Source organism: Anastrepha obliqua, chromosome 5 (genome assembly GCF_027943255.1).
Source record: "Anastrepha obliqua isolate idAnaObli1 chromosome 5, idAnaObli1_1.0, whole genome shotgun sequence".
In the NCBI taxonomy this organism is placed as follows: Eukaryota; Metazoa; Arthropoda; class Insecta; order Diptera; family Tephritidae; genus Anastrepha; species Anastrepha obliqua.
In genome coordinates, this window is record NC_072896.1 from 30,376,168 (window position 1) to 30,386,005 (window position 9,838).

At 36.0% G+C, this 9,838-nt stretch overlaps 1 protein-coding gene across 1 annotated transcript in view; it reads right to left on the bottom strand.

Moving 5' to 3' along the window:
* LOC129249048 (uncharacterized) overlaps nt 1–9,602 on the bottom strand; it is a 47,095-nt gene extending 37,493 nt beyond the window's left edge. The window contains exon 1 of the mRNA XM_054888671.1: nt 8,674–9,602. Within this exon, the coding sequence (XP_054744646.1) occupies nt 9,392–9,517 (126 nt within the window). The 5' untranslated portion in view covers nt 9,518–9,602 and the 3' untranslated portion in view covers nt 8,674–9,391. The remainder of the gene's footprint in view (nt 1–8,673) is intronic.
* Nucleotides 9,603–9,838: the final 236 nt, after the last annotated feature.

Genomic DNA, 9,838 nt, shown 5'->3' on the forward strand with positions numbered 1-9,838 from the left:
TAACATTTTCTGTTAGTTAGGCCAGTAAAGTTGCGCTAATGGAAGTAAAAACGAGCGTTTACGTGCTTCGATAAAAAAAAAAACAATTTTTGGTAATTTTTCTTTGGCTCAAATTTTTAGATTTCATTATTATTTTAAATACTTTCACTCATAATTTCGTAATTTTTTTTTTGTGATAATTAATATATTTAATCGACCAAACGCTGTTTAAGATAAACAAGGCCTCGTTTAAACAATGGACAATTAGTTTTTCTTTAATATAAAAGTAGTTTTTGAAGCTCAAAAACCAGCTACATATAGACAATGGCCAATTCAAGTCACGTCACGCCAACGCCAACGTCAAGTCAAACGGCCAACCAACCTTACCAAAGAGTCAATTACATAGAGTAGATGCTCAGACAACAATCGTCGGTAAAAGAGCAAACAAGGCAAGTATTTATGTCGATGCTTAAATAAAAACAAATTTAAGTGAGTAGACATGTAGCCAGACAGACACAAAAGCATAGCAGCATCGAAATAAATTTTCAAGTTCAATGTTATTTACTACAGAGGAGGTTCGTTGGCATTTGTGAAGGTGGAATACGTTTGTGTGCATATGTATGCATGTCTGATTGAACAAAGAAAAATTAACAAAGATAAAATGCATAAAAAATTTAAGTAATAAAATAAAAAAAAATATGTAGATGGACACACAGTAGCTTTCAAGTATTGACATCAACGACTGGCTAATATTCTTTAATTTATTTAGATATGCACAAATTCCATCGTTGATAAGGAATATAAAAAACCTAGAAACCATTTCCAAGCAAAATAATTATTGTCTCATTGCTCTGTTCACAAGAAAAATAACGACAAGTCCTAGTAAATATAAAAAATATATATGCAAGTAAAGTAAAGCAAGCTGATTAATATTTATTTCGCTTCAATACTCAACGAATTAGTTACACAGACAATACGCGCAAAAAATTTAATGCACTTTGTCTGCCTTCAGCTGATATACTCGTACATATTTACATGTGTGCGTACATACATACATATATATATACATACATACACATAGCATAAGCAAGCACAAAAGTATATTGCAGTAAAAAGCTGCTCTCCACTTACAGTATCTATACATAAAAATAGAGACCAGCTCGAAAGTCGTAGCCAACAGAATTAAGGCGACAAACGCGCATATTTTGGGCACAAGAGGGCAATCCAACATATTGCAGCTGGCAAGCAAACTTTAAAGGCTCTTGTATCAACAAAAATTGTTCCTTTTAAAAGCTATCTTTAGCAAGGAATGCCGCTTGAACGAATCTTTGATAAAGGTCGAGAGGTAGAAGAGAAAAGGCGTAAAACTGCTTGTGTTCTTCCAATAGAAAAACATCCTTTTTGAGTGATAATTTAGAGCTGTATTTCTAGTGAAAGACTTGGCCCAGTACTTATCGTTGAAGGAACAATGCTCAGAAATCAATATATTTTGGTTCAGTACAATGTTCTGGTACCATAGCTATTCACACCGTACCAAAATGTTTGTTTTATGAGTGGATACTTTCCCCAATTTGGCTCCGCTCAAATTCTAAGAAGACCTAACGAGGTGGCACACATCTTAAAAGCTATGGCAAATCTATTCCAATTAAAGAAAATTCCACCAAATAACTTATCCTCAACCTTTTGAGATTTCATGAAGGTAAACAAAAATTTAAAAGACTACAAAGACAACAATTCGTCATTATCTTTTGGCACTACAGCTCTTTTTGAGCTTTGTCTTGCTGCACGTGGAACCTCCTTCATCTCGATTGCGTGAGACTTTTTTACAATCCCCTCTTCTTGTTCTTGATTGGCGCAATAACCGTTTAAGCGATTTTGGCCGAGTTTAACAAAGCGCGCCAAACGTTTCTTTCTTGAGCTCACCGGCGCCAGTTGGACACACCAAGTGAAACCAAGTCCTTATCGACCTGATCTTTCCAACGTAGACAAGGCCTTTCTCTTCCTCTGCTACCACCAGCTGGTACCGAATCAAATAATTTCAGAGTCGGGGCGTTTGTATCTATTCGAACGATATGACCCAGCCAGCGTAGCCGTTGGATCTTTATTCGCTGCGCTATGTCTATGTTGTCGTGAAGCTCATTGTTCCATCGTCTGCGATGCTCGCCGTCACCGACGTGCAAAGGTCCAGAAATCTTCCGCAGAATCTTTCTATCTTCCTCTCAAACACTCCGAAGGATGCTCATCGAATGTTGCCACCGTCTAAACTTCTTCGCCATACGTTAAGACGGGCAAGATGTAGAATGTTAATGCCTTGTAGAATGTTAATTTTGTTCGTCGAGAGAGGACTTTACTACTCAATTGCCTACTTAGTCCAAAGTAGAACTTGATAGCAAACTAGATTCTCCATTGGATTTCAAGGGATTTCCAATTCTTTATCCCAAGTTTATTGATGCCCTCCTTTAGTTTGTCAGCCCATCTTGTTCTCTGTCTTCGGCTTGCTCTAGTGTTAACTGCTCTGGCTTCAACAATTTTCTTCTGCGCCCTCGTACCGTCCATTCTTGTTATATGACGCAACCGTTTTAATCGGGGCGCTTTGATGAAAAGTGGTCTAGCTCATCGTTTCACTTTATACGCCACTCCACATAATATTTGATTGCTCCAAAAAATTTTCTGAGTATTTCTCGTTCAAAGGTTTGCAGATTTACTCTATCTGTTTCAATTAGCGTCCACCATTCAGCTCCATAGCTTTAGACTGGTTTTATGATGGTTTTGTAGACAAATCAATTTGCATTGTATGTTCAATATTTACGATTTGAAGAGTTTCGTTAGTGACGCGTACGATCGATTCTCTCATCCATGGCGAGAACAAAAAAGGCAATTAATAGTGTAAATAATGCGAACTCACTAATCGTGAATTCGCAATAATAGAGATATATGAGGCACAGAAATACAAAATGAGCTCAGTGTAAATACAGCATTACTGCCTAAACTTATAGATTTTTAAGTAGCCAACTTGTGCTAATGACTGGTCACAGTAGATTACTTATTTATGATTCACAGATGAGTGCTAATTAGCTCGATTTTTATATAATTTTTTCGTGCATTAGATACGCCATATGTACATAAGAATATATGTATGACGAGAAGTTTTACTAGAAACCAGAATATCGACTCAAAACGATGTTTTCCAAAACAGGTAATGTACTTTAAGAAGCTGTGATTTTTTTTTTTTCACTTGTGTTACATAACCTCATATACATATCCAAAATCGCTTTCTTTGCACTTTTAGGTTTAAATATTTTGGAGACCTGTGCCAGCAGAGCAATTTTATCCGGAATTTGGATTCAGCACATCGAAAACCTTTAGAAAAGCAGTATCTGTTATGAAGACCTGATTGTCCAAGTTGGACTGCAGCAAACTTCTGGGAGTGCATAATCTGGTTAAATTTAACCGATTTGAATCGCTTTCAATTTGAAGTTAAGCAGCACTGCTGGCGTCACCCCGGAGATATCGAATAACACAAGGCTACTACCCCATCCCCATTTGCACCTCCCATTGTTCGCGTCTGTTAATCCGCCTTTCATCTTAATTTGGTTTCATTTCCTGCATTTTTTCATGTATCTTAAGATGGCAAATGGTTTTAGCACTTAATTTTCAAAATATCACCAATCATATCAATTCGTTGAGTTTGTATAGAAAAACTGTTAAATCCAGTTGTTAATCTACAGTTCATGTTAAGGCGGCCATGTTAAGGTATACTGTAGACAGAGATGAATTAGCAGTGGAAATTTTCAGTCTGTGACTAACATTTTCGTGTTAACATTATCTATGGGAGGCATACAAGTGCGGTTAAAGAAACTTAAACACGATGGGGTGGCTCCATACGGGTGTTATGGCCTAATTGACCATTGACAAAAAAAAAAAAAAATGAAATTATGAGACAAGCCCACTTTACAGACTTCTTTTGCCGGTTTAGTGCTTAGATCACTGCAAAGTTTTGTGATTAGTCGCGCGAAAACACGCTGCGGACCATCATACAGACCTGATGAACCTGAACGAGCTGTGGCGGAATCGTAAGTGTTTCAATATAGTGAAATTGGTGGAAAATATGCCAAAATATATAAAGAATCATAATCATAAATTCCTAGAGTTCCAGTGTGGAACATAGAGCGACAATGAATTTCTTCCATTCGGGTCTGTTTTGCGCCAATCTTTTCACTTCATTCCAGCTAAGCTGCATGGCACGGGTTGCTGACTCCATCAGTAGTTTCCCGATATTCGCTGGTCTTCCACGTCTGGGCTTCCGTCAATGGCGGTCCCAGTTAAGTCACCATTTCCTCTGCCAATCCAGCGTCATTTTCTCTTTCGAATCTCTAGTAGTATTGGCTTCTGCTGGGTTCTGGCCCATAAAGTCAGCATTTGAGATTATATTTGGCCTGAATATTTTGAGAGTTTTTCGGGGGCATCTTTTTAGAAATCCTTGTAGTTGAGTTTTTTTTAATTTTGTACAATGTAAGAAACTTTGATTTGAATGGGTTAGTTGAGAATGAAATGTATTTCTGAAAAAAATTATTGAAAATTAAATAACAAAAAAAAAAAAATTATTCTAGATTTTGCACAAAGTTTGAATTTTTGAGATATGTTATGTGTTTAAATGATCGAACCCCTTTTCAGATAGAAGAAATCCCCCAATGCGGTCTGCAAAAAATACTTTTAAAAAAAATCAATGGAAATGTTTAGCCACCTCAACGTTGCAATTTTTTATACTAGAATTGAATGGACTATAAAACTGCTCGAGATTTTTCTACAAATTCTGAATACAAATTTTGAAATTATCTTGAATTTTTTTTTTATTTTGCACAAAGTTTGAAGCTTTGATTTGTATGGTTTTGGTTGTAGAATGAAATGTACTTTTATAAGAAATTAGTTGAAATTAAATAAGAAAAAAAAAATATTAAAAAATTGTTTATCAAATCTCCCCATCTAACACGCTCCTATTATTTTGATCACAGGTATATGTACACATAAAAATGTTTATATTATTATTATATAAAAAAAAAATAAAATAAAATAAAATAAAATAAAATAAAATAAAATAAAATATATATAAATATATATATATATATATAAATATGTATGTAACTACACTGTGGGATTTTATAGAACTAAAGCACTAACTGAATATAGTTAGATAACAATTACACGTTGAACTATTTGCAGTGTCCAGATAAGAATATCAAAATAACTGTTTTTTAGTTTCTGTTATTCTTTATACCAGTCTTATACCCAAGAAGTTGAGAACCTCACTAATCTCACTATAGAAATTCTTTCTTTCCGTGAAAATCTTATCTAGAGAGCATAAAACATTTCACATAAATTTTTGTAAACGCTGCTGAAGTGACAGTGCATGGCTGGGTATAAATTCGACTGAATTGCTCCGTTAAAGTAGCAGCGACAGTCATGGCAACGTTATTCAAGGCTTCACTACTGTCTGAGTCTATGAATATCGGCATCGAAACGAATCAAAACTAATTGCAATGGCGCTTCTGAAAATAATCAAAACCTTAAAAAAAACACGATAAAGTAGGTACAAAATCAAGGTTTGATTGTCCCTTTTTTTGTTTTCTGTTTTGTATTGCAATGATTCTCGGTTTGCCTTATTCGCTGTGTACTTCTTTGTAAATTCTGTGAGTAAACTGTAAGTATAAGTCCACGTACTGAACCATTTGGAGAGAACAATCATTGCATGAGACCGAAATTAACAATAAACAACTAATGATTGCTTTACCAAGACACAAGACACTGCATAAGGTAAAAGCCGTTAATGTCGAAGTGGAAATCTCATTTTCATTGAAGGCAATGCATAGGCGCCGATATCTCATCTTGAATGCGAAAATTTTACTTAAAAAAAAATAATAATTGGCGCGTACACTTCTATGAGGTGTTTGGCCGAGCTCCTCCTCCTATTTGTGGCGCTCGCTTTGATGTTGTTCCACAATTGGGGGACCTACAGTTTGGGGGACCGACTCCGAACGCCAGATATTTTTTATGAGGAGCTTTTGTATGGCAGGAAAATTTGACTTAGAGCGATATTAATACGGTTCCGCGAGCTTAGTATTCAACTGGTTTTTCCTGTTCCCCTGACTGAAATTTCGACTGAACGAAAGACATTTTGAGACGATTGCAGCACCAAAAGAGCATTCACAGAAGTAACTGAAGGCCATTTCAAAATCGACCCGAATCGAAGTTAAATGTATTTTGAAGATTGGAAGAAGCATTGAAGTGTGTTAACTGATTGACTAATAATGCAGACCTTTGTTCCAAAAAACGGGTGTCTTTATTCACAAGCGAATTTACAGAAGTAACTGAAAGCCATTTAAAAATTGGCCTTTCAAAAGTATTTTGAAGATTGGAAGAAACGTTGAAGTACGTGAACTGAGTGACTATTTCGCAAATTTCTAGGTTTGCTCCAAAGCACAGGTGACTCTATTTTTTTCGAAAAATATTTATTCATTTCAATTTTTCCCTTTCAAAGCAATTCACTCAGATATAATACACTTGCGCCAGGGGTTTTTTTTTTTTAATTTTCCAAGCAATTCTGGTCCGGAGCTCTCTTTATCATTTAAATTGTGACAATCTCCGACCTTTCATTGGTCCTCTCGGTTTTGGGAAAAGAAAAATGCCTAAGTATGTTGGTTAAGGCATGATTACGTTGTTTGGTCACAAAAAAAAAAAAAAAAAAAAAACTTGAAGGCTGACTGGTATAGCCAAAACATTTCAGGCATTTTAGGCATTTTCATTTTTTAACAATGGATCAAAAAATTAAATACTGCAAACAAAAATAAAAAATCACTTTGCATTTCCGCTTTACACGCTTTTAAAGAAACACCCAAAAAAAACTTCCATTTCAAATGAGACCAGGGCCTTGAGAAAACAAAAAATTTCAGTTAAAATAATTGACTTAAAAAAAAAAAAAATTACATGTGCATTAAAGGGTTAAGTGCACATTTTTAAGGGAGAAGTGATGCCTTGATCTTCTTAAATGAGCGATGCAAAGTTTTCAAACGTATGAAAATAAGGAAAAATCTTAAGAAATTCAAGCAGAAATAGTAATGTCGTATTTTGTCAATTGAGCGCGACATTTAAACACATCTTGCGTTGTACTTATTGCATCGGGTCACACTAAACGGCGATTTGAAGACGACAATCTGTACTACAAGTGTCTCTTTGACAGTGTTGTGATCGTACGTTTCAGTCTTAAGTTATAGCGCGTCAAAGATGGAGTCCACCAAGCAAGAGATTCGTCATATTTTAAATTTTTACTACCTTAGAGGTAAAAATGCAACGAAGGCGGCGGCAAAAATTTGTGAAGTTTATAGGCCTGATACTGTAACGATTCGCACAGCACACCGTTGATTCGATCGATTTCGTTCTGGTGTAGTAGATGTCGAAGATGCATCCCGTACTGGTAGGCCAATCGTCGTAGAGACTGATAAAATCGTTGAAATTATCCAAAGAGACCGGCATGTGAGCATTCGCTCGATTAGTCAGGAACTAGGTGTAGACCACAAAACCGTTTGGAACCATTTGCAGAAGATTGGATTCCAAAAAAAGCTGGATGTTTGGGTGCCACACGTGTTGATGCAAAAAAATCTCTTGGACCGAATCAACGCTTGTGATTGCCAAGCGAAAAAGATCGTGGTCGAGAAGCGGCGAGCCGGCCCAAACCATCGCCAAGCACGGATTGACCGCCAGGAAGGTTTTGCTGTGTGTTTGGTAGGATTGGAAGCGAATTATCCACTATGAGCTGCTCAACTATGGCCGGACCCTTAATTCGGACCTCTACTGTGAGCAACTTGACCGTTTGAAGCAGGCGATTGACCAGAAGCGGCCAGAATTGGTCAATAGGAATGGTGTTGTCTTCCACCAGGACAACGCTCGTCCTCACACATCTTCGATGACCCGCCAGAAGCAACGGGAGCTCGGATGGGATGGATGTCCTATCGCACCCACCACATAGTCCGGACCTGGCACCAAGTGACTATCATCTCTTCCGATCCATGCAAAACGCCCTTGGTGATACCAAGTTGGCCTCAAAAGAGGCTTGCGAAAACTGGTTGTCTGAGTTTTTTGCAAATAAGGAGAGGGGGTTTTATAAAGGGGGGATAATGAAGTTGCCTTCTAAATGGCAACAAGGTTGCGAACCGGTATGGTACGTTAAATAAAGCGTCAAATTTCGATCACAAATACGACATTTCTTTTTCCCCAACCCAATATTTAATTTAAAAAATCATCATTTTGATTCTTTTAAATTAAAAATATAATTTCTAACTAAATTGGAAAAAAAAATTGAAATTAAATTAAAAAAAATATATATTATTTATGATATATAATTAAATTAAAAAATAAAATAAAATCTTTTGCACTAATTATTTTAAAAACAATAATTTCTATAATCACTAGACGAAATAACAATCTTAAAAAAAATTTTTCACTTTACAGGCATCTTAGCCATTGCAAAAAAAAAAAAAAAATATGTATAAGTACATATGTATGTATTTATTTTTTAAAAGGTTTTTATTGTACTTTTCTTTTAATTTATTTTTTGTATTTATTTTGAAGCGCAATTGCTATTTTTGAAATATTTACTTATTTTGCCAAAATGTGTGTGTGATTTGGATTTTTCGCAATTACCTTTTTAACTTTCAAGTGGTTTTTCGTTTAGAAAATTTCAATAACACGGCTTTGCACAATTCGTTCGTTTTCTTTTTGGAACTTTTCGTATGGCTACGCAAGTGACAATTTTTTTATGCTTTGTTTAGTTGCTGTGCTTATAATTTTCACCGGATGCCCATGCACTAAAAATAGCTAACTTTTTTTTACTTTTTCTTAATTCACACTTACACTTATTCGCCTATATTTCTTTGTTTGTTTTGTTCCAATTTTTACTTATTTATCGCTTTTTAGTTGTTTTTTTTCTCAATTTTTGTTATGCTAAGCGTTTTGCTCTAATTTTTTGTTTTTTTGTTTTGTTAATATCTATTCAATTTTATGCGAGGTTAACGCTGACGTCAATTGACATACATACATACACATAGAATATTTGGAAATATATTTTTCGCAAAATTTAAGCGATATTCTCGCAAATTCAAATTTTTTCCTAACCCAACATTTGATGGTGGAAAAATCCGAAATTAAAAATTTTGTTTTTCGTTGCTTTTTATGCACTTGGAACTCTTTTGCTGATGCCTCTTTTTTTTTCTTTATCAATGCGCGCTGCTGGTGTGTTTGCTCACTATTTCCGGCGCTTCACAGCTGCGGCGCTTTGTTCTTGACGATTTAAGCTTTATTTATTTGATTTTTAGTTTTATTTCTTTGTATGCGAAATTTCGCTTTTATTTGTTGGTATTTTCTATTCTCCCGCTAGACGACGCGATTGAATTTCCATTAGATATCGACAGGTGTCAATTCTAAGTCGTTGATCGATCACAACATTCAACAGAGTGGAGTTGGTGCGAGATGAGCACAGTTTCATCATTTGATGGCGACTGATGCGGCCGGTGACGTTCACTTTTAGTTGCTGCCTGCCGTTTTGGCAAACTTGGTAGATTTGCTTGACGACGACCGTCGTGTCTTATCACGTTGTTGGCGCATACATGCGCATGTGTTAGATGTGTGCCGATGAGCGCCACTCAGTGTAGATGTGAGTAAGTATTTGTTCATGAGCGCGCACGTCGGGTGTTGGGTGGTGGTGCCGTGCGTTAAGCTGCGTGCATGTGCGCGTGTATGTGTGCCTTTAGCAATTTAGCAGACAGTAACCGGTTAAATGACAACAACTATAACAAAAGCAAGCGCCGTT